At 39.3% G+C, this 22470-nt stretch overlaps 5 protein-coding genes across 11 annotated transcripts; 1 reads left to right on the top strand and 4 right to left on the bottom strand.

Annotated features, from left to right (window-relative positions):
• The first annotated feature begins 766 nt into the window (after window positions 1-766).
• Window positions 767-5648, top strand: LOC126796162 (uncharacterized). Its single transcript, XM_050522928.1, has 7 exons — window positions 767-1612; window positions 2998-3036; window positions 3129-3199; window positions 4657-4721; window positions 4843-4932; window positions 5038-5130; window positions 5238-5648. The coding sequence occupies exons 1-7, from the start codon at window positions 978-980 to the stop codon at window positions 5637-5639; spliced, it is 1395 nt and encodes a 464-aa protein (XP_050378885.1). The 5' UTR covers window positions 767-977; the 3' UTR covers window positions 5640-5648.
• A 22-nt stretch (window positions 5649-5670) lies between these two features.
• LOC126796163 (uncharacterized) lies at window positions 5671-9110 on the bottom strand. Of its 7 annotated transcripts, none has more exons than XR_007672317.1 (9): window positions 8961-9110; window positions 8784-8877; window positions 8612-8691; window positions 8203-8532; window positions 7909-7985; window positions 7689-7731; window positions 7528-7596; window positions 6499-6580; window positions 5671-6340 (listed from the first exon to the last, which is right to left on the bottom strand). XR_007672317.1 is itself a non-coding variant. In XM_050522929.1 (8 exons), the coding sequence occupies exons 1-8, from the start codon at window positions 9027-9029 to the stop codon at window positions 6572-6574; spliced, it is 771 nt and encodes a 256-aa protein (XP_050378886.1). In that variant the 5' UTR covers window positions 9030-9110; the 3' UTR covers window positions 5671-6571. The 7 variants fall into 7 exon arrangements, 1 of the variants encoding a protein (XP_050378886.1); XR_007672316.1 differs by having other exon boundaries at window positions 5671-6331; XR_007672314.1 differs by having other exon boundaries at window positions 6184-6331; window positions 6499-6704.
• A 136-nt stretch (window positions 9111-9246) lies between these two features.
• On the bottom strand, window positions 9247-11461 carry LOC126796165 (calmodulin-like). Its single transcript, XM_050522930.1, has 4 exons — window positions 11318-11461; window positions 10419-10576; window positions 9698-9778; window positions 9247-9597 (listed from the first exon to the last, which is right to left on the bottom strand). Exons 1-4 carry the CDS (start codon window positions 11391-11393, stop codon window positions 9463-9465), a joined length of 450 nt encoding a protein of 149 aa, XP_050378887.1. The 5' UTR covers window positions 11394-11461; the 3' UTR covers window positions 9247-9462.
• A 431-nt stretch (window positions 11462-11892) lies between these two features.
• Window positions 11893-17805, bottom strand: LOC126793341 (putative 3,4-dihydroxy-2-butanone kinase). Its single transcript, XM_050519831.1, has 20 exons — window positions 17593-17805; window positions 17309-17382; window positions 17142-17205; window positions 16880-16992; window positions 16726-16773; window positions 16401-16472; window positions 16213-16302; window positions 15956-16129; window positions 15609-15692; window positions 15213-15268; window positions 14696-14826; window positions 14531-14623; window positions 14319-14383; window positions 13880-14023; window positions 13711-13751; window positions 13019-13102; window positions 12837-12910; window positions 12646-12758; window positions 12457-12552; window positions 11893-12362 (listed from the first exon to the last, which is right to left on the bottom strand). The coding sequence occupies exons 1-20, from the start codon at window positions 17630-17632 to the stop codon at window positions 12237-12239; spliced, it is 1782 nt and encodes a 593-aa protein (XP_050375788.1). The 5' UTR covers window positions 17633-17805; the 3' UTR covers window positions 11893-12236.
• Window positions 17806-20048: 2243 nt separating this feature from the next.
• On the bottom strand, window positions 20049-20929 carry LOC126793817 (zinc-finger homeodomain protein 10-like). The gene has a single exon (XM_050520447.1). It carries the CDS (start codon window positions 20927-20929, stop codon window positions 20309-20311), a length of 621 nt encoding a protein of 206 aa, XP_050376404.1. The 3' UTR covers window positions 20049-20308.
• Between the last annotated feature and the right edge of the window lie 1541 nt (window positions 20930-22470).

Below are 22470 nucleotides of genomic sequence, written 5' to 3'. Positions count from 1 at the left end.
CCTGGCCTACCCTCTCTCTAGTCTACTGGCCTTGGCCCTTCCCTAATTTGTTGCTCTCTGTTAGTTGTTTATTGTTTGTTTTCCCGCCTTTTTTCTTCTTTGCCTGTTGGCTTGAATGAGAGCTTTCTCGATAAAAAAAAAGAAGAACAAAAGTTATCTTAGAAAGAAGTTTCAAGACTTGGGCCTTGCAGAACCTTCTAGTTTCTTTGGGCTTTCTTGCTAAATGATGATGCTCTGGCAAAAGGTATTTGATAGTGACTTGACACCATTATCATGCAGGTGATCAATTGCAATGATTTAAGCTAATACCCTAAGCTTCAATCTTCTTCTCATGATTTCATCCTACCTCAATTAGTGATTGGACAACATCCTTGAAATGATTTGGTTTCTCTTCGAGAATAGTCTAGTCCATAACCAACACTATACCGCACAACATAAACAAGCAGGCCGAACATTTTCGACGCCACTCAATAATACCAGCCCACTTTCAAACTCCACGGCCCCATAGTCCTACACGTTTACACGTGTCGACATCTAAGCGGCTCAGGCGGAGCTAGCACGTCCTCAGCATCGGCCACGTGCCAGATAGACCGGTCGTGAAATATAGACCCCTCGTTGCGGTACGACCTCGTCAGACACCATGTCGCCGCATAGAGGACACGTGTAAAAGCCACAGAATCCCGGGGTTATTTTGCGCCACAAGTGACGTGCCTTGTCTTCTTGTTTCCTTGGTTGACAAGTTTAAATACACGCAGAGAAGATAGACAGATCAAGCTCCCCTCCTCCTCCTCCTCATCCTCAATCGGAATTATTAAAGTTAATTAAAACCAATCAAAATCACAATTACCTCAACCGTTTCTTATTCTATCATTGGGAGCTGTGCCAGGTAAGAATCCAGGGAAGAATCTTGTATATATTTTTGAGAGAGAGAGAGAGAGAGAGAGCGCTAAATTAGGAAAGAGCCTCGATTTAATTTTATGAGCTGTGTGGGAGTTACAGCCGGGGCCAAGTTATTATTAGACTCTGGAAATTCTCGGTCGGTAAATAGAGCAAACCGCAATCGATTCCAAATCGGAGCAAGAGCGCAATTTGAATTCAATTCTTCATCATCTCCGCCATTGCTGCTGCTGCTGCGAGCTACTAGCAGCACCAGAAGACGACACGTGGAAATGGCGCCTATGGAGGTGACATCTGCTTCGGCGCCGCCGTCGACTCTGCTTTTGACTTCCGGCGCCAGCGGCCGGATAAGCGCCTTGTTCTCGCTCCGGGCGTTGCGGAGTCTCGTGATGCTCGTCAACGCCTTTTTCTTGCTCCTTCTGCTGCCCTTCCGCGGCGGCCGGAAGCCGTCTTCGGAGAAGTTATTGCCGGACGACGACAGGCAGCAGCAGAGGGGGAAGGTGGTGCGGGTGCCGCCCACGATCGTCCACTGGAAAAGCACCACCAGCTCGCCGCCGCCCGTCGATCATGACGTGGCGGCGAGGAGGGCGCTGGCGAAGCTGCGTGTGAGACAGGACGAGGATCCGAATTGCGTCCGGCAATATTCCATTTTTAACAGCGCTAGAGGGGAGACTCTTTTCACCCAAACCTGGACTCCGGTTTCGGTTAATATCAGGTAAAAATTCCCTTCTTCAGTTTTTTTACTGTGCTGGAAGAATGTGGACGAGTCTTCTATTAGGACCTGACCATGACTTTTCTGTTGATCCTGATTGAATTTGGTTTCATCTTCTTGATTATATCGCCTTTTAATACTCTTGTTAATGTATAATTAACCCGAGGAATCCAGTTTCTTGTCACTAATTGTCGCTGTTTATGATGATTTATAATGCCAATTTCCAACTCAACTTGAGCTACATATAGAGACGGCATATTCTAACGTCTCCCGTCGTATCCATTTCATCAACCTGATCCTGACTTTGGAAACTATGACCATATCCGAAAGGAATAAACCAGTCTGTAGCTGTTGGTCCTGTAATGTTGGAGCACCAGGACCAAGCCCGGAGGACTCTGATATCGGAGTAAAGTCACCAGTTTTTTTTCTGGCTGTTCTTTAATTGCTCATCCCTTTCATGAGGAGTTGAGAAGGATTAGTGTGTGATAAATTCCTTAGTTATTTTGACTGTGGCTCTGCTTGCTGTTCTGTGCTTCCTCTATCTGACATTGGAATATATTCATTCGGCTTTGGTATTTAAAACCTATTGCTTTACCTGACAAATGATCGGTCGAATCTGTCCCATTAGCTATAGAGCTATAACGCAGGCAGGTTGGTGGAATTTATTCAGTGCTACGAGTAGCATAGTTGAAATAGTGAGTTCAAATCGGTAATGAATAAGTTAGGCTTTTCAGAAGTTTCTGACGAATCATATTGTTCACGCTCTAGGGACTCTTGATTGTTTGGATATCCTGTTAAATATGTGGCATTGACACTCCCGGTGAAGTTTAAGGCAACAGTTGTAAGCATCACCTGGTTTCTTTCAAATTTGCTCTTGGCATGATTTGAATGGTATATATGATATAGAGTTATCAAAAGAATGGAAACTGGGGAAAAAAATTGGGACCGATTTTACCCTAACTTTAATAATTTGGCATGGCTGGCTGTTCGCTACGCTGTGTATATTTCATTGTTTACTGTTTCAAATTTTAGTTAGATCAGATGACAACTCTTTCCTATAAAAGATTTTTCTGTAACTTTCGCTCCAGATGTTGTATTTATTATACCATGTAGAATGGAATCAGAATGTATATTTTCTGAAGTTTTAGGAACCCTGTTTATTTGAGATTACCTTTAGCTATCAGAGATATAAATATAAATTATGCTATGTACGGTTCTCTGTGTTTACAAGTCTATAGTCCAAGTGTATCCCATAACATTGTCTTCAGCTATGCTTTCTGTTCATGTATCCCTTGTTGACGACTTAACATGTGTATTGATATTTATTCTTTATTTATTTTCATCTGTCTGTAGTAGAAAGTTACTAAGTTAACATATGCAATGTGCAGGGGCGTTGTCATTGTCATGCACGGCCTGAATGAACACAGGTTTGTTGTTTCTAAATATTACACCGAACTAATATTTTTAGGTAAAGTATATATCTTGATATATCTAATATGAAAATTATATCATATCACAGTGGCAGATACAGTACTTTTGCAAAACAGCTGAATGTTAATGGATTCAAGGTTTATGGAATGGATTGGATCGGTAAGTTACACCACACCTATCATCACACACCCCTTGATTGTCTTTCCGTTGTTTTTTTCTTCTTTTGTAATGCTACCTACGAGAGTCGAGTCTGTGAAAATTTCACCAGTTGTATGTCCTCTTTAACTCTTTCCTTCTTTGTTTCTTTCTGATGCAATCCTTTGTTTTTAGTAAATATACTTCATAATGCTTTTTGTTGGACCAAAGTCCAGAGAACTACACATAATCACATTATACATTATCTGGTGTGATATTAAATTTAGGGCCAAAATGGTAGCTATAAGTGAGTGTGCATAGAGAACTGGGTTTTCAATGGTAGCTATTAAATATCATTACCTTGTTTAGATGAGGATATGAAAGTATGTCTTTTTTGGTTATAAGAATTAAGCCTCTCTGTAACAACGGGTTCTGGTTGTGGGAATCATCTGGAAGAGGCAACTTGAGGTTTATATCCAAGTTTTTAAGGAAGTGGATACCTAGTTGAAGATACTAATGACTTCTTCTTTCGACAACCTACTGTTGCTTGTAATTGTGTACATGCCTGAATGAGCATGTTTGTGTTTGTAGTGTTTTTGGCACATGCTTGGACATTAAGCCCCATCATTGCTCTTCAACGCAAGAATTGAACTCCATACAGGACACTAGTGTTTAATTGATAATGTTTCCAATTTCTGTTTTAATGTTGACATATTTTTGTTAGAGGGAGACAAATTGAAACTTTTTCCCCTGAAAACTATTACTGGAATGAAGGTTTTCAAATTTTCTCACTTGTGAGTCTCCATACCTTACTTTATTAAAGAGTTCTATATTTCTGGTCTGTCCTCATTAAAAACAAAAAACAAAAACAAAAACTCCATATTTGAGGCGAAAAAAAATCTCAATTTTTCTTGAGCATCATCCTTGCATTAGAGACAATTTCTTTTTTCTCGAATTCTTTTTATAGACTAGAGATCAGCCTCTTCAACATGGCATATATATTTGAATGTTGCAGGACTGAGTAATTTGGATGCCCATTGGTGCAATAACCAGGGAAGCTCCTTTGTATAAGTAAGCTTATTATATGTATGCTCTGTCTAGCTATTCATGTTTTAAAGTTTAGATGTAGAGTATGCATGCTTTGAAGGGATAGTGAAGAACATTACACATCTGATCCCACTATGAAGTGAATTTTAGGAAGTGTTTCAGTAAGTTCAATGCTGAACCTGCATCTAAGTGCATACCAACACAGACATTACAGGCACAACATTGGTTATCATTGTCAGAATACTAGGATTTACTTTTGCAAATTTCATTAAAATGGACTTTGAAAACTGTGTATGGCTTGCAATTGAGTTGGTGCTCTGTTTTGATGTTGTCATTTTAATCTGTTCCTTACATGAACTTCTATCTTTTTCGACTTTAGTAGTTCAATGTTTTGGCTTATATATCTAAAGTGAGCATTTGTTCTATTCATCTAGGTCATGGTGGAAGTGATGGACTTCATGCTTATGTTCCCTCTCTTGATTTTGCTGTTGCTGATTTGGTATGTTATATAGATGTTTTACCTGTCAACAGGAGAGTATCTGAAGCTAAATGCTGATCAGATATTAAAGGAGCTTAGCTGAAATTACATTGTTCATCTGTTTTGTCTCTCTTTCATGCAGAAATCATATATTGAAAAGGTTGTAGCGGAAAATCCTGGCTTACCTTGTTTTTGTTTTGGTCACTCTACTGGTGGAGCCATTATCATTAAGGTATTGATTTCATTGAGTGATGAATAGCTGTGATTTTGTTGTCTTTTATATAGTCACTAATTTCATCAGCATGGAATTTTAATCACTCCTAAAAAAATAATACAGGCAATGCTTGACCCAAAAGTTGAGGCCTGCATAGATGGTGTGGTGCTTACATCACCTGCGGTTGGGGTTCAGCCTTCGCACCCAATTTTTGTGGTCAGAATCACATCTACTATCTGATTTTATTTTCTCTCAGAAATATTTGTTCCTAAATGAATATCAAAACTATAAGCAAAAGTTGAGACTCACATTTTTCTTGACAGGTACTTGCTCCAGTCATTGCATTTTTGCTGCCAAGATATCAACTCAGTGCGGCAAATAAGAGTGGCATGCCAGTTTCTAGGGACCCTGCAGCTCTCGCTGCCAAGTATTCAGACCCTTTAGTGTACACTGGAGCCATCCGTGTAAGGACTGGTTACGAAATTCTCCGAATCACATCCTACTTGCAGCAGAATCTTAGCAAGATGAAAGTTCCCTTTTTGGTTCTCCATGGCACAGCTGATACTGTTACTGATCCTGTGGCCTCACAGAAACTGTACAATGAAGCCGCCTCAGCTGACAAAACCATCACATTGTATGATGGGTTATTACATGACCTCCTCTTTGAACCAGAGCGAGAAGCTATTTCGAAGCACATAATAGGTTGGTTGAAGAATAGAATATGAAAGCTAGGTAATGGATTGACAAGTTATTGGGAATCAGAAGCTTCAATGCGAGTGACCAATTTTACGGATCACTTCAAGAAGCTTGGCGGTGAAGCTGACGAGAAAACATGTACTGTGAATAATTCGGAATATTATGTTGAAACTTGAAAACAGACAATGTTCCTTGCTCTGTATTTAGATATTCACTGCAGGATCTCTTCCAAGAATTTATCTCATTTTTCTGAGATCAATGAGAATTGCTTAAGTGGAGCAATTTGTATCATGATCATCTGCTTCGACAACTACTTGGTTTTATTTCTTGTAATCGAGTTATTAATCGTTTCTTGTTCCAGAACCAGTGACTCTGAGGCTTTCTAATGGTGGTTCAAGATAAGAGACGTTAAACAATATAAATACTGTATGGAAGATCAGTTCCTTAGGCCTGAATGTAAATAAGCTGTTTTTCTCCCTTGCTGTACTGCGGTCCTCCTTGTAACCGCAAAAAGTCCAAGAATGATAGTAACTGAACGTGTGATAAATGAAAGCTGATCATGTTTAACAAAATAGCTTTTGCTGTGAATTTGCCACTGTTCATTACTGTTGAACTTACAATTTGGTTCCAACATTTTCCTATTAAAAGCAAAGAGGCAGACAATGGCGCCATATGTTGAGGTTCAGCTCTGCTTTACCAATCTCCAGATCCGGCGATCAACCTAAAATATCTTCATAAGAATCACTTGTATGTATCAGGAAATACTTGTATTGCTTCAGGTTTGTTTGTGTAGTATCTATGTGCATGAGAATATCTGCATAAATGATGCAGAGTAAACATGGTTTGGAATGACGCAACTTTGATCTTAAGAGAACCAAGAAGGTTAACCTGATTGACTTGGACTTTGGCAAACACCCTCAAGAATGGTATTTGGCTCCTCATTCTGTCTCTTCTCATGATGTCATGGACCCTGCCAACATATACAAGAAGAAGATGAGCCATGCAGGAAAACAAAGACTGGAAGCGAGTCTTATGGATATATATGTTCTCCTGCAGCTGCATTCTGCATACATAACTGTATTGTTTCCTCTACTCTGAAATAATAAGAAAGGTGAAAAAGAATTATCAAGCCTAATCGTATCTGTTTGTATATATATATTTAGGATAACACATAATAAGCTCCTGCCAAGGCAAGTGACGCATATTAAAAAAACAGGCAAATTGTAAAATATCGATTTTTTGTTTGTTTTGGCACTAGTCAAAACCTTATAGAAATCCTCATGTGCCTCACCATTGATAAAACATGATTTTGAGGAGCTGCCACAAGTGATAGACTGCAAAAATCTCAAGTAATTCCCAATTACTTCCATTATTCTGTTGGGTTTCTGCTTTAGACATGTTATGAAGAAAAAAAGTTGTGTTGAGATTTTTAACTTCTGTCGATTCTAGAATTGCTTAGAAATCATAAGTTAGAGGTGGGAAGAGTTTAGGGAGAAAATAAGACCATGTGATCTTGGCCAAAAAAACCGTGTACTGTACTATAGTCCACGATTTATTCTTTTTTGGGAGAAAGATCCAGAGTCGATTCCCATGGGTTGAAAAAACATGTGATATGTTTTGGTGTGTTTAGTCTCGCTTTAGGAGACACTGTTAGCCTCTCTTGCCTTGGGTAAGTACAGAAACAACAAATAAGACCGAGAAAGAAACAAAGAAAGCCTATAAGGAACTCTTCTGAATATATTTTCACTGCCACAGTATCAGTTCCATATCTGAAACTATAAAATTTCCACCTACTCTAAAATTATAAGAAAAGGAAAGAAAGAAATATCGAGCGTTTCTGGTTTGCTTGTAGATATATCATGGGTAACATGTAATGAGGCACCCAACACTAACATTGCACAAAAACTAATAACTTACCTCCAAGATAGCTTTAGCGTCATTACTGAAAGATTTGCAAAGAATTTCATAACTCTTCTGAGTTCCTAACTGCAGCAATAAAGAACTAGTTCAGAACTACAAAACAAATTGTGTAGGTCTGATGACAGACTGTAGTTAAATTTTTGGCAATAATTGCATACCCATGGATCAACTTTGGATGGCGATATAGTTGAGATAACATATCTGTTAACAACAGAAGAAATGCAATCAGCAAGAGAGATGAGGGATAATCAATGTTTTCTATTGGACCTTATAGTGTTCTCCTTTTGTTTTTCTCGCAGAACGGAGGAAATCTCTCCAACACCTTAAAATTAACATCCTTCGAATGATTAGATGCAGCAAGACTGCAAAAGGGTTTACCTCATCTTACTTGTATAGAAATTCATTGCTACCAAGTTTGCTTTTTGAACAGTCAGAACAACAGCACCCATGTGATTCTACATAAGATGCAATAAGCCAGATTAATATCCTTACCTAGAAGCAACATATGATGCTAATGAAGAAGAATGGTGGACAAAAATATAAGGTCCAATGTAAGGAACTTCGTTTAAAAAAACCTATCAAGCTGAGGACTCTTAGCCTTCCATTTTGCATATAACTGAGATTGTCTACTAAAATTAACCACAAAATGAAAGAAGAGACAGAATTCAGCACCTTGTGAGCAATTAACTCAATTAGTTGCATTAGAAACTTCCCGAGACCTTTCCCTTGCGCACGAGGCTCAAGTTGTAACTCATAAACATAAAGAACAGGCAAATCTTCCTCCACGACAAAGCGAAAATGTACAAACCCAAGCATGGATCTCCTCTCCTCCACACAACTAGCTGAAGTCCCCTCATGCTCAGACATTGGCAACAATTCACTTGCATTTGCATCCAAGGCCTCATAGACAAATATATAACGTGCTTCTGATGCAACCATCTCCCTTCGCTTCACCTTCTCTTCCACCGGCCACTCGGTCCCATATGCCCCCTCCATATTAGCCTGTGCATCACAAATAAACCCAGTTAAATCGCCACGAAGGACCAAAACAAAGCAAAAGAGAAAAACATGGAACAATTACCTTGAGAAGATTTTGAATGTAGTGCTTAAGAGAAGATGATAGCTTGTCCCCTGTTCCTGATTCCAAACACGCAGACAAGCCTGACAACCAAATCAACACAACCATTTTAGGTGAGCTTCAAATTGAAAGAGAAGAAATGAAATAAGGTGAGGTGGGAGAGTGTTGTGGGTACCGTTTTTTTGGTAATGGCGAAAGGCAGAAAGATGGTTTTTCTCCGCAGAAGCTACCTTTATGAGTTCATCCATGGCCTTCTTCTTCTCAAGTTTCTACAAATCCAGAATTTGACTTTGCAATTGAATTTTACGAATTCAGGATTGTTACAGAGACGAGCCAACATTGAGATACTTACCTCTTTGCGCTTCATCTTATTAGCCTTAGACTTGTTGTTATTGCATGACTCCACCCCCTTCGCCTCCATTGTTGCTTGCTCACTCTTCCCTACTCTCTCCGACCTCTACTCTCTAGTCTCTGATTCTCGTGTTCAAATCTGGAATCCAATACCCGAAATTAGAAAATTGGGCCAGGTTTGGTGGGCTCTTTTGGGCTGGTAGCCCAATGCGTTTAAACCTGATTGGCGTTATGAGTTTCATAGCATTGTAAAGATGCTTGGAACAACAACCCAAATGAATGCACAATTCACGAGCAATTGTCAAGCCATTACTTTTGTCATTGACGTTCTACGAAATTAAATCACAACATGCCATAAGTTCCATCCCTAAATTCAAAAGAGAAACCCGTCTTGTTAACGAGGGTCCAAATGCCAACATACTACAACTGATTTTTCAACAATCAAGCTTTGTCCAATATCCCTACCATGATCAGAATCCAAAACATACACAATTGTCTGATATTTATTTGTTAAGCATCATCCTGACAAACTCTTCATAGTTCACCTGGCCATCACCATCTTCATCTGCTTCGCGAATCATCTCATTCACTTCGTCATCAGTCAGTTTCTCTCCAAGGTTTGCCATTACATGTCGAAGCTGCATCACATAACAAATCATATGCTACCGCTCAGTTTACTGTACAACTTATACCCAACTGTGGAAGATCATTAAAAAGTTAACTGAATGTGGTGGTTACCTCTGCAGCAGAAATGTAGCCATTCTGATCCTTATCAAAGACCTTGAAAGCTTCTTTTAGTTCCTCCTCGGAATCAGTATCCTGAATTGCCGAAGTTGAAGTATTAGTAAACTTACAATTAACAGCTGCCATTTGATATTCAGATTATTCCAATTATATAATCCAAACTGCGGACACGGAAGAGACCAACTTATTCATACAACCCTACGAACAGATAGAGCTTATTCGATGGAAATATAACACTGATTTGTCAATTATCTATACTGTATTACTTGATTGAATATCTCTTGATACACAGAATTGAGGTCAACAGAAAATTAATGTTTGATATTCTAAGGATGAAAAGATGTTAAAATTCATTAGTTGCCAGTTGCCAAAATCAAATCTGTAAAAAGTCATGCCTTATAATACAGAAGTACAATGATAAATCATGAGTTGACAGATTATGGTTTAACAGCTGGGATAGAAAACTAAGCTAAATCCTCAGTCTCTCTAAATTTCTCCCTATACCAAATTGGATATACATGCACATAGATTTATGTAATGCACGAAATGAGACCCATATTAGTTTAAGTGACGATTAAAACTAAAAATGATCAGGGTGAAAGTTATAAAAGCATGTTTATAGCACATAAGAAGTCAATCATGTTCCCAGAATAGATATGAAGGAAGCAATATCATTCACTAGCCTAAACAATCAGCGGAAAAGTGGTTGAGATACCTTCATTTTCCTTGCCATCAAATTCAAGAATTCAGAAAAATCAATTGTGCCATTCTGGTCAGCATCAACCTCATTGATCATGTCTTGCAATTCAGCTTCAGTGGGATTTTGTCCCAGAGATCTCATCACAGTCCCCAATTCTTTGGTAGTGATGCAACCTACATGTGAAACAAACATAACACAATGTCATTGCAAAAAACAAGTAGCAGCTAAATCAGTCAAGACAGAACGCAAAACGTGCTAATGGCAACATCAATATTTCCAGATCAGTCATAAATTCATTCAATACAATTCCCCTTGTGCACTCAATGCCGTGAAGAACTCACAGATTTTCCACCCTGTATTACTTAGAGATATTTATCTCCAGGTGGAGATGCTTCAAACCACTCAAAAGCATAGAGGAAGGTAACCAAGTTGAGTTGCAAACTTATTAAGATAAAGTCATGTACAGAAGAACGATTACGAATATATGCTATGAAGTGCAGATCACATATTTTTTTCTATCTGGTGCCATCCAATCATACATTTCAGAACTAGTTTTTAATCTAGATCAACTCCTTGTCCCAAATGACCCTAGAGGATCGATTATTGACCTATACAGCAAGGATAGCCCGGCATAGGACTGCTCATGATCCTAATATGCTCATTATGCTTCACAAAACCAACAAAAACTACAACCATAATTACAGAGAGAACAATACAATGCAGCAAGAAACACAAATCCAGAGGCCCTGAAAATCTAACGAAACACCGACCATGATGAGTAAGAGAGTGATCTGATCACAGCAAGTAATCTATTAAACTCAGAATTTGCAAGAGAAAGAAGAAACAAGGATCATAGGCATAAGAAAATGAAAGAAAGCATGGTGAATAGGTGATGAGAGTGAGTTGGAAAATACCATCGCCGTCTTTGTCAAAGAGGCAAAAAGCTTCCTTGAACTCGGCGATCTGCTCCTCCGACAGCTGCTCAGCCATTTTTGGTGTTTTGGAGAAAATACAATGGAGCTTGTTGACGGAAACAAACAGATCGCACTAGTTTTTTTTGCATTCCAAGTGCCGTCGTTATATAATAACACCACCTCAGAACTCAAAAACGCGTCATTAGGGCGTGAGATCACTCGCGTGAACTACCGCGGAGATATAGGGGCCCACAAAGTAAGGTAGGTGTGTCTGATTTGCCTCGTGTTGTAGACGGTGAAAGTTGACCAAGACCCACATGTCCAGATTGTCCTTTGTACGCGCTTATCGGGCTTATATCTATTCCAAAGTATATAATTCATATGTCACCCCTTTTTAAGTAGCTACCACTTAATTTGAACCTTTTTAGTCTCCTTAACTCGCTTCAATTTACCTAGTAGATATGGGGTTTTTACTTTGTTCACCAACACCAATTCCTTTGTGTTGGCCTATTCACTGTTGCACTTGGCTTAACAATTCATAACACAACATAAATCAGTTCAAAGCACCATAAGTCAAGTTTGATGTGGCCTCAAAAGCTCAGATCAACATAAAGGGTTTGTTCATTACCACTTGTTGTACAAAGGTGGTCCAATTTAAGTCATAAAAACTGACCATTATACAACCATATCCCTTCGATACCGCTCAATGCACATAATGAAATTTACAGTCTTCTAAACGGGATATCATGACATGTATGAACGAGGATGAAAATCGCTCTCTCAGCATTATGCACTAAAAACATAAGCGGAAAGCCTTGTTAGTAGTAGTGCAAAATTATGAACAAAAGTCAGCTTGTTGTATCTGCAGCTAAAATTTGCAGAAATGCAACAAGAACTCATGTAATGATCAGTCTTTCATTCACGGAGCCGGATATTTGTCCTTCACAGCTAAGGCGGCTGCCTTGTACCACGATGCTGCAGCAATTGCACCAGGGTCTGGGACTGATGCTAGTATCTCTCCAGATACATAGCTTGAACGCCCAGCCTGCATAAACAACCAATGTTTTTAATCCGAATAACAGTGTCACCTTTAGTCAGCCACTCACACCTCTGCAATTATAGATGATTTTAAGGTTTACCTGTGCCTGCATGTGCTTAGTTGACTCAGCTCCAGCCACTGCCGCTTCAGATGAAAGAACAAAAGCAGTTGCAGGATCATCACCAGCATTTAACCTCTTTTTGTCAAAACATTGGTATAATAAGTACGAAGTCATCATACCACATCAACAATGAAGAAAAAAGAGAAAACAATGATGAAAGATGGTGACCTCTTGAAGAACTGCTGATGCTGGAATAAGGGCGTCTAACATTGTGCGATACCCAGCACTAGCCCCACCATATTTGCTGACTGCAGCAATGGAAGCTTCAAGTGCTTCAGCCCCTGAATCAAGAGAGCATTAATTTAATGAACGAGTCTAGAGTCTATACAGACTATCACATTACAGGGGAATTATCTTACAATTCTTGGATGTGACAACAGATTGGGTGCTTGCTTTCAACTGTGCATAGGCTGCCTTACAAAATATGGTATATCTGTTTCAAGAATGCAGATGCAAAATGTAAGACATAAAAATATAAATAAAACTTAGAAAGTTATGAAAATTGTATATAAATCGGTCCAGCAGAGGGGAAGTTGAATACAGGATCCCACTTGTGCCTCCCATAACTCTTCTAACAGATGCTCCGACTTCGTTCACTGTTTCCGCTGCATCATTCAGAGGATAACTGGAAAACAGAATTTAGAAGTACATGATTAAAAGCTAATTTGGACTACAATCACTGCAAATCAACAGTTGATCCTTTGTAGTACTTATCGAGATGTTGAAATATGAAAGAAACAATCCAGCATACAGTTTGCTATCTTATTTTTGTAGCAAGCCAAAAAGGCACATGGTCCAGTCTCTAACCCAGAACAAACTCAATACGGAGATAAACCAGAGATTACCAAGGGACAACTAAACAAAGATCTAAAATCCTTCCCAGACACCCACTTCTACTGCAATAGCTTACACTTTAAATTACCGTCCTCCTACATAAACAATATTCCTAAGTTCTTTTCGGCTCCTCTCTGGATATGATGCTAATAACTCTTGCCATAATTTTCCCATTTAATTGCCATCAATGATGATTTTAACCAAAGCTTGAGTAACTAAGTCATCTTCCATTGTGATTCTCCCATTTAATTGCCATCCTCTTCAGTAAGAGTAATGGCTGAGAGCTGTAGGACTGTCTTTTTGGATAGAGAACAGAACTTAAAAAAAATTACTAGAAGAGGGCCATCCAAAACAATAATTAAAAAAGAGAAAAAACAAAACAAAGAAAAACAAACTTACTTCCGCATGTCTTCCAAAATTGCTGCTGCACCTCTATACATCTGACACAGCAAACATAAGATTTAGCATGTGACACTTCCTGATGCAAGTGAGGGTATAACCACTGAAGAAGATATAGATTAAAGACAACACAACTCAAAAGGTTAAAAAGGTTGTATGTACAACTTACTGTCGACCCACAATCACCATCACCTACTTTGCTATCCCAATCATTCAATTCATCCCTTAGGTTCTGAACTGCATTGGCAGCTGCTTCGATAGCCACCTCAAGAATATGGCCTTGTTCATTCAGTTGTGCTGGTCGACCCAATGGCTAATTAAATAAATAGAACGTCAAACTGTGTTAGTAAGTCACAGAACTCACCCAAAAAGGTCAGAAAACAATGGTGTCAGCAAGTACAAGACAAATAACATCAGCTCAAGAGTATCAATTTGCAAGACGGTTAATCTAGCAGGAGAATCCTAAGGTCCTACCCTCGTTAATATCTACTCTTGAAGAATATTTACTAGAGGTTGCATCAAGTCTTCACAATTAGAGATCTATCAGCTATTGCCTAATGTCCGGCCATGATTGTTTTAAAAGATATCAAATATAGTTATTACCATACCTCATCAATTTTTGTTGAACGAGAAGGAGGCAATGGAACTGGAATCTTTGCGGGTGGGTGATTGCCTGCAAGCGAGGATAATTACTTACCTTAGCATAAACTATTAACAAAAAAAATTTCTCCCACTACTTCTACTGGAACTTCATGACAGCAACATAACCAAATTGACGGTAATCATAAATAAGAGAAGAAATATTTTTGTGAGCACACACCATCAACACCAACAGGCCAATAGGGAGCCTTTGTTGGAGCATCCAGACGTTGTAGAATAGCCTGATCAGCCTTCATGATAGAAATCGAAAAGCCTGAAGAAACAATGTCAAGCACTTGGTCTAATATATTAGGAAAGCAATGTCGTCATCTGGTAGGCAACAAACCTGCCATATCGAGAGAGGTCATGAATGAACCAGTATAAACTCTATCAACAGCTAATCCATGTTCCAGTTGCAACTTAGGTACTGCTTTACCAGATGTGATCATCAGTTCCATTGCAGGTGTTGCACCTAACCTGAAATTGAAAGACCAAAACAGGTAGGTTTAACAACCAAGAATAAAACATAAAACAAAATAGAGTTGAGTAGCCTCAACATTTCACCTAGATGTACCTAAATGTTCCAAAATTTGTAGAGGAATTAGACTTTGAAAACAGACGTGTGTGAGAGAGAGAGAGTAAATAAACTCTAGACAGTATTCATTTGACGTTGCCAAATACATAATAAATGGCATGCAACCCTCTCGAGGACAAGCAATACTCCACCTAGCCAGCTCATCTACTCACAGATATTAACTCTTGTTCTATCAGATGTATTTGATGATGCACTGAATTATTTATGTGTTCAAGTACCCATTATTTGATGTTCCCATCTAGTATATAAAATAACAGATCTAGCGTACCCATTGATCATAAGCACCACTCTACTTCCGCGAGTAATTGGAACATAATTAGTTTCCTGCATGTATAAGTATGGGTTTCATTAGAATTCCAAATTTGATTCCACGGGCAGGAGAAATAAAACTCAATTTGTACTGCTTTTGCAGAATAATACATTTTATGCAGTGTGAAAAGTTGTGTACACAATCATATCAATGCATTATAGATTTCAACAGATTCTAACTTGATGCGTAGAATGTTCTTCTCATCCTATGTATATCAACTATAACATCTTCCTAAGATGGTGGGATTAACTGCGTTACTAGATACTACTGTTGTGCCATAATGGAACTTAATGAAATACATGTGATAAGCAATAACTTTAGGCATTTCAAAGCTTGAAAAGTATAGGGCCATACTGGACACAATATCTGCTTGAGAACATGAGAGACTATAACATCCACAGGCTGAAGGTCAGCAACAGCAGCACCTGCTTCGCCATGCTGTAAAATAATCCAGTTTTAGTCAGGAAGTCAAAAGTATGTATGGATGCTCCTTGTCATTTGTGGGGAATGCATGTAATCATAGCCAGATAAAATCCTATAGGTTCAAAAAGATCAACTCAGGGTTTGATTTGATGTGAGAAGAAAATATGAATTGAAGTTTACTGTATCCAAACCAGAACCGGTAATTTTTCAAGATGATTAGACTAAATTATATATAATTCTTGTTTCAAGGACAAGGTTACTCACAGAAAATAACTTACAATTCCAAGACCAAGTTCCATCTTTCCAGGCCCCAAACGGTCAGGTGTTACCCGACCAGGCAGTGTGCAAACAGATAATGCAACACCCATTGTTCCAACCATTTCAGATGCACGTTTTGCTTCTGCTGCAACTTCAGCGAGAGAAATCCCAGTAGCGGCGGCAGCTCCTGCAACCTGAGAATATAATAAAGGGGCCAGAGGTCATTGTATATACATATATATTAAAAGGGCCACAGAGAGAGAGAGAGAGAGAGAACCTTATGAACAAGAATGGTGCCAGCCAAACCCCTTCGGCCAGCTATTCCTCGGGGCGGGGGCAACGCACAATCATCTCCAACAATTACAGTCTGCAATATCAAAGACCAGCTCATTTGTTTCATTTAATGTAACCATGCATCATATGACTGCAATTGAAAAGAGGAAGAGATTCATATCAAACCCCCACCTCTATTTTGTAACCTTCAGATTTTGCTTGCTCTGCAGCCAAACCAAAATTCAGACGGTCCCCAGTATAATTCTGTTCAACACCGAATAGACATCATATATCAGTAAAACAGAAGGTACATTAACAGAATCTGGCCATACTTGTCACAGAAACAAAAGGTACCACTTCAGGTCATCTTTGCTACCTGTTTTTTTTTTTTTTTGCTTCATTTGTTACCCGTAATGGTTTTGGAGAATGCTCAAAAACTAATGTCAGAAGTATTACCTAACATGCTGACCATTCATGCCATAACCACATATCGCTCAAGAGAAGTAGAAAATAATACCTTGACAATCAGGAGACAACCCATTGGACCAGTTACAGCTCGGATCCCCTAATTTAAAGTATAGCATTTCCAAATCAACAAAAATATCCTCGCGCATAAAATTGATAGAGCCTACATGCAATCCAGCAAGTAATAAAAGTTCAGAAACCCTTACTGCTAAAATTGAATCAACCGGTGGAGACGCAAAGACATCCCCACAGATAGCGGCTGTCAACATCCCTTCCCCAACAAATCCAGCATGCGCAGGTTCGTGTCCACTCCCACCTCCTATATATATCGAATCAAGAAAAGCACTCAGTTACGCATTTTCATCCATTCCTAACTCAACAATGCTCTCAAATGTTAATCGATACCAACATTCTAGTTATCGCTAGGTCCACATGCATAAAATTCACAGTAATGTGCAAGCTGTCAACCTGATACAATAGCGACTTTGTCATATGTACCGCCGGAAACATCAGCGCGCAGCACAACCTTCACCTGTACTCTCCCCAATCCGACAAAAAACGATGAGATCAGGTCTAATTACTAGAACAATTAAGACTCAGCCAACACCATTGTAGATAGAAATGAAAACAAATACCTGAGGGAAGCCATCCAAGTACTGCAGCCCAGGGTAAGTCTCAACCAGGCCTTCAATGAACTCAGTCACCACATCTGCAAAATCATCAATACAAAAGTAGCAACAAGCACTCCCTCAGTCCTTTTTTCATTTCCACTACAGAGAACTACAGTTCTAAGTTCAAAAGCAAGCACAAGTGCATCGCAAAACCCCTAATCTTCGATCGTAGCAAATTTGAGTGACGGAAAATCAAAGCGATGATCGGAAAAGGAAAATGCAAGAGTGGAGAGAAGCGAACTGCGTACCGTCGGGGTTGTTGATGAGCTTCTTGTTCTGGAAAGCCATGGATGGTGATGGAGAATTAAACCCTAGCAGCAGTGGGTTAGCATGAGAGAGAAAGAGAGAAGAGTTAGGTGGTTGGTGGTGGTGGTGGTGGAGTGGGGCTCTCTCTCTCTCTCTAAATATATACGCGTGTCGGAAATTCTCTCTATCACCTGCGTCAACGGGAGAGGAGAGCTCTCTTTTTTTTCGGCTCGAGAAAATTGTGGGATGCGCGAATTGATGGCTGCTTGTCCGAGCTCAAAATTCTTTCCTCATTTTCTCCTCGCTTGTTTCCTCATATTACTACTATACCACTGGCTTCATCCGAGGGCCCAAAAGTATCTAAGGCCCAACATTCATTCAAATACTAAAGATAATGGGCCTTGAAGTAACCGATAGGGGGTGAGAGTGAGACCGTGAGACGGGTCGAATCCAATGTTCGAAGCATAATAATCATAAGAAATTTACACGTTTAGAATTTTGATATTCAACCATGTTGGCGTCAATCAAATGTTGAATTCTAATTATTAGTTTTAGCCTACAATCATTATATTACCGACACTTTCGAGTAGCGAAAACCTAAGAATGCAACACCTTGTCCTGTAATAATGTGATCAACTACATCAGATGTTACGTCATTAGAGAGAGGGGACTAGATATGTGAATCATGAGAGACGAAATTTCTAAAAAAAACATTCTTCTTCAAGGTTGAAGAGGCCCAAAGGACCCCATGCTAGGCTAGCCAACGCCAACAAGGAAAAGGCCCAGCCAGAAAACAGAGAAAGCAAGCCCACAATGAAAACAAAATGACCTGACGAAACCATAAACCCTAGGCATTGGAAGCTCCGCATCAAATCCATTATGTTGTCCTTGCTTTATATATGTTTCACTTTGTATTGGAGTCTCTTACATATGATATGAATTGGTGAAGCACCAAGCTCGTCGACGATGGAGTGGCATGCCAGCCAGCATCAATGTAGTAGTTGATTTAGACAAGACATGAGGCACGAGGCACGCAGGGATATGTCTTCACGATTGGTAGCAATGGAGATGGCGGTCGAGAGCTGCTACGTAAGGTAAGTATGTCGGTCGGACTCTCTCATTCAACCTTTTGTTGTGGAGAAGTTCTTGTGTGGGGTAAACGCACACTTGGCGGTGGGACTGTCTTCTAAGGACATAGTAGGAGGCTGTTTTGGGTATTGTGTTAGAAACAAATGGGGGCAAAATAGGGACTTGGAAATAAATTGCTGCATTTGTATTGGGCTGCCCCATAGCCACATGGTAGGGGAGTCCGCACCTACGAATTTTTCTTTGTTGTGTCATTTTCCACCACACATACATACAAAACAAAACAAAAACATTTACATCGAGGACTGGAGTTAGAGCTAGCCAAAGCTTCAACCTCCCTGTAAAAGTTAGTCATATAGCTATCGAATCTGATTTCAAAGATATTGGTCCTAACTTTTTCTTATAATTTTCTTGTGAGTTTCTGAAATATTTCTGTACCGATTTTGCAATGGGCCATGAATCACGAAAATGTTTTTTCTTTCTTTTTTTCTTCACAATTATTCATGAAAACCTAGAATATAGCAGCATAGCTTAAAGAACATAAAGTATATAAGCTTTTCTATCGCACCAGTATCCTAATCCCTATCATAATCTCGTACAGTTAATTCAACTATTGAAACCTAGCTAGCAAGTTGCATCTATAGGGGGGATGGGGGACATTATATTAGTGGGTGATAGATTGAGCAAGCAGACTCATATCAGACTGTTGCAGTTTTGTAAGTTTCCAGTGTGAGTCTGCAGGTTTTGCCGTGCAGCGAATAATATACAACAACAGACTATACAGCAATATATAGAAACAAGAAGGAAGAGCACCTTTACTACTTCAAAATACGTTCATCAACCAAATTAAGGATAAAACAACAACATCAAGACCTCGTGTTATACCGTTATACTATCCCTACTACTTTATATATAGTGATGCTAATCAAAACTAAAATACGTCTGTTAATTAATACCTAAAACTGTCCCATATGCATGGCAAGGATTTAGAGCCATTGAAACTTGAAAGTGTGGTTGCCAAGAAATCAGAAATGTCTACAGCTAATTAGGTCAATTTTTGTTCAATTGAAGAATTGAACCATTTTTGACCTAATCTTAATCTATCTTCACACACAAAATTTCAAGTGTTGCTTTTTTCTTTTAAATAGTCTTTTAAGTGTTGTTTAGATAGGATTTCCCCAAAGGCTTCAAATCTTAGATCGAGGTTAACATCGATCTAATGAAGAAAATCACAATCCGAGAATACATTAAGGATTTATTGGATCTAGTTAGGAATATCAACATTTTCTGTAGGCTCAGTACGTATATCCGAGAGCCCGAGACTATTTTGTGTAGCTAAGAAAATTCAAATAACTGATCAGAAGGGAAAATGCAAGTTTGATTAAGTTTAGTGAAAGTTAAGAAAATGGCATTCCAATATACTACAATCAAATTACAGCCAAGTCTCAGACCTAAGAGCTTAATCAAATGTTGAGCGAGAGAGGAGGGAGAAAGGGAGAACATAGAAGGAAAATTGACACTGATTAAAATTATTCTACTTACCCTAGAATCCTAGAGAGAAACAGCGGAGAGAGACGTACGCGTTGATATGAGCAGTCCAAGCTAACTAGTTAACCAACACTGATTAATTAGTTACTGGGTTGTGAGAGAAGATGCATTGGCAGTAGTTGATGCAGACGAAGAAGAGGAGAGGTTCTTATGATTATGCATCCACACTTTGAAAACCTGCCTGCTCACCCCAATACTTCTGCAGAACCTCTCAATCTCATCTTCCAGATCTCTCCTCTGCAACTTCCACCCGAGTTTCTCCGCAAACGCCAGCATCTTCTCCTTCTGCTCCACCGTGAACTTGGACCTGAACCGCTTCCTCCCGCTGCCACTCCTGTCCCCGCTGTCCGGCGACTCCACGACCATCATCTGCCGCGCAGCTGCTCCTCCTCCACCACCAACATTGTAGTCAATCAGTTCCTGTGACGTCATCATCTCGTGGTGAAGATCTCCTCGGCTTCTGCAGCTAATGACACGATGATGAGCAGTGCCGGCTCCAGATGATCTGCCTATGCCGGGTGCGTAGGTGACTCGGCGGTGAAAGTTGCGGTGGCAGCCGCAGGCGGCGCATTGTAGTCCGCCCGGGGACGAGGTGTCATCGAGTGTGAATTCTCCGCACCCGTCGGTGGCGTAGCTGCCGAGGCTAGCTGCATGATTTCTGAGACACTCTCTGTATACATCGTTTGATGAGTTATCTCCCTCCATCTCTCTCTCTCTCTCTCTCTCTCCTTTGTGGCTGCTCTAAGCCTCACTAGCTAGCTAATGTGTTTGATGATATACGAGTGTAGAGAAGCAGAGGCGTCCAAGGGTTTTGAATATGGTACTGTTTAATTAGAATATTTACAGTAGTGCCCATGTTGGCCGTACCTGTAACTTAAATTGTCCTTAGCATTATAATATATATACTCATATTGGAAACTGAAAATGGAAAAAGATGATTAATTAGCTGACTCAGTCTATTATGTAAGTGGAAGGATTTTTTTTTTGGTCTGAAAAGTGGAAGGATCAGTATAGTAGAACAAGCAGGGCATGCTTCGGAAAAGCTATTCAATATGTACAAGCAGTGACCTTCAGTTGAGGGTATATATACCTATCGATCAATTATATATAATGTGGCAATTTTCTTTCATTAATTCTACCTTCTTTCTGTCAGATATTTATTTTATGAATATAAAGGATATCAAATTGAGGTTTAAGACAAGAAGTTAGTGCATATCGATAAGCTAGCTCTCAACACCTCAAAAACTAATTAATCAGTCCTAACTGCTTCAACCCACATAAGGATTATTGGTCACCGTAGGAGTATCGATACGCCAATATATATACAAAACCATGCAATAAGAAACATCTAGGCTTAAATGTGAAAAGTTCATCATTTCATAGTTAAAGTTAGATAATATATAGTAGTAATAGTACAATATTCAACACACGAGATTATCATATAATAAGTGACTAGCAGAACTTGATGAATATTGAGATCGACATGCATGCCACAATGGCATATAGAAAGCATATGCATGGTTAGATTGGCTAGGTTCATGAACTGAAAACACAGTATTCCTTCATTGGTTAGATACATGTTAAGGATGATCATACAATAAAAATGAAATGAACTGGGATTAATTAATAAGTGAAGGTCAGACCCAATGTCGAAGGGATTATACATAGATCATATATAGATGGTTGTTTTTTAGTAATTTGCAACAAGATGAATGGGTGAAACCGTCATAGGGATTCAGATGATCAATAATAACAATACTCAGGCTATGCTTCTCGGAGTCAGAGTTTGATGATGATCGATGATCAAACAGAGACTTGAGGCTGAGGCGGTAGGAGGAGAGAGGGACCCGTGAAGGGCATTGGCTCTCATTCGAATCCAAACCAATAATTGACGTTGGAAAATTAACTATGTGTGATCGGGAAAGAGTAAAGGAAAGTGGTGTGGTGCCACTCTCATCCATGTTGTTTTGTACTTTTGCATTAAAGGGGTAAGAAAATCTATGTCTAATATATGTCACTTCTCTTCTCGTGTACGACAACATTGCAAGCAGTAGCCTCAATTTTGTTTTTCTTCTCGCTCGATCATTATATATTTGTACATGAATGATGGACTTGTCAATTTATGCTTCAAGTGTTAATTTCAATTTAATTAGCCGCTAGTAGGTACTTACAAGGTAGCCTAACTAAGCCATCGAATGTCATTTAACTCTTTCTGGAATCTAAAGTTCTAAACAATAGCACGAGTG

The sequence above is a fragment of the Argentina anserina genome, chromosome 5 (genome assembly GCF_933775445.1).
Source record: "Argentina anserina chromosome 5, drPotAnse1.1, whole genome shotgun sequence".
Taxonomy (NCBI): domain Eukaryota; kingdom Viridiplantae; phylum Streptophyta; class Magnoliopsida; order Rosales; family Rosaceae; genus Argentina; species Argentina anserina.
This window is presented reverse-complemented; position numbering and strand designations above follow the sequence as displayed.

Excerpts from the sequence above, each read along its gene's own strand:
- LOC126796162 (XM_050522928.1), top strand. The coding sequence starts at position 978 with ATGAGCTGTGTGGGAGTTACAGCCGGGGCCAAGTTATTATTAGACTCT. Across the intron at positions 3,037-3,128 it reads CACGGCCTGAATGAACACAG|TGGCAGATACAGTACTTTTG; the intron begins GTTTGTTGTTTC and ends ATCATATCACAG. Across the intron at positions 5,131-5,237 it reads CTTCGCACCCAATTTTTGTG|GTACTTGCTCCAGTCATTGC; the intron begins GTCAGAATCACA and ends TTTTCTTGACAG.
- LOC126796163 (XM_050522929.1), bottom strand. The coding sequence starts at position 9,029 with ATGGAGGCGAAGGGGGTGGAGTCATGCAATAACAACAAGTCTAAGGCT. Across the intron at positions 8,878-8,960 it reads ATAAGATGAAGCGCAAAGAG|AAACTTGAGAAGAAGAAGGC; the intron begins GTAAGTATCTCA and ends CTGGATTTGTAG. Across the intron at positions 7,986-8,202 it reads TTGAGTTAATTGCTCACAAG|AATCACATGGGTGCTGTTGT; the intron begins GTGCTGAATTCT and ends CATCTTATGTAG.
- LOC126793341 (XM_050519831.1), bottom strand. The coding sequence starts at position 17,632 with ATGGCTTTCCAGAACAAGAAGCTCATCAACAACCCCGACG. Across the intron at positions 14,624-14,695 it reads GACCTCTCTCGATATGGCAG|GCTTTTCGATTTCTATCATG; the intron begins GTTTGTTGCCTA and ends TTGTTTCTTCAG. Across the intron at positions 12,553-12,645 it reads CATCAGCAGTTCTTCAAGAG|AGGTTAAATGCTGGTGATGA; the intron begins GTCACCATCTTT and ends TTTGACAAAAAG.
- LOC126796165 (XM_050522930.1), bottom strand. The coding sequence starts at position 11,393 with ATGGCTGAGCAGCTGTCGGAGGAGCAGATCGCCGAGTTCAAGGAAGCT. Across the intron at positions 10,577-11,317 it reads CTTTGACAAAGACGGCGATG|GTTGCATCACTACCAAAGAA; the intron begins GTATTTTCCAAC and ends TTTCACATGTAG. Across the intron at positions 9,598-9,697 it reads GCTACATTTCTGCTGCAGAG|CTTCGACATGTAATGGCAAA; the intron begins GTAACCACCACA and ends TATGTGATGCAG.
- LOC126793817 (XM_050520447.1), bottom strand. The coding sequence starts at position 20,929 with ATGGAGGGAGATAACTCATCAAACGATGTATACAGAGAGTGTCTCAGA.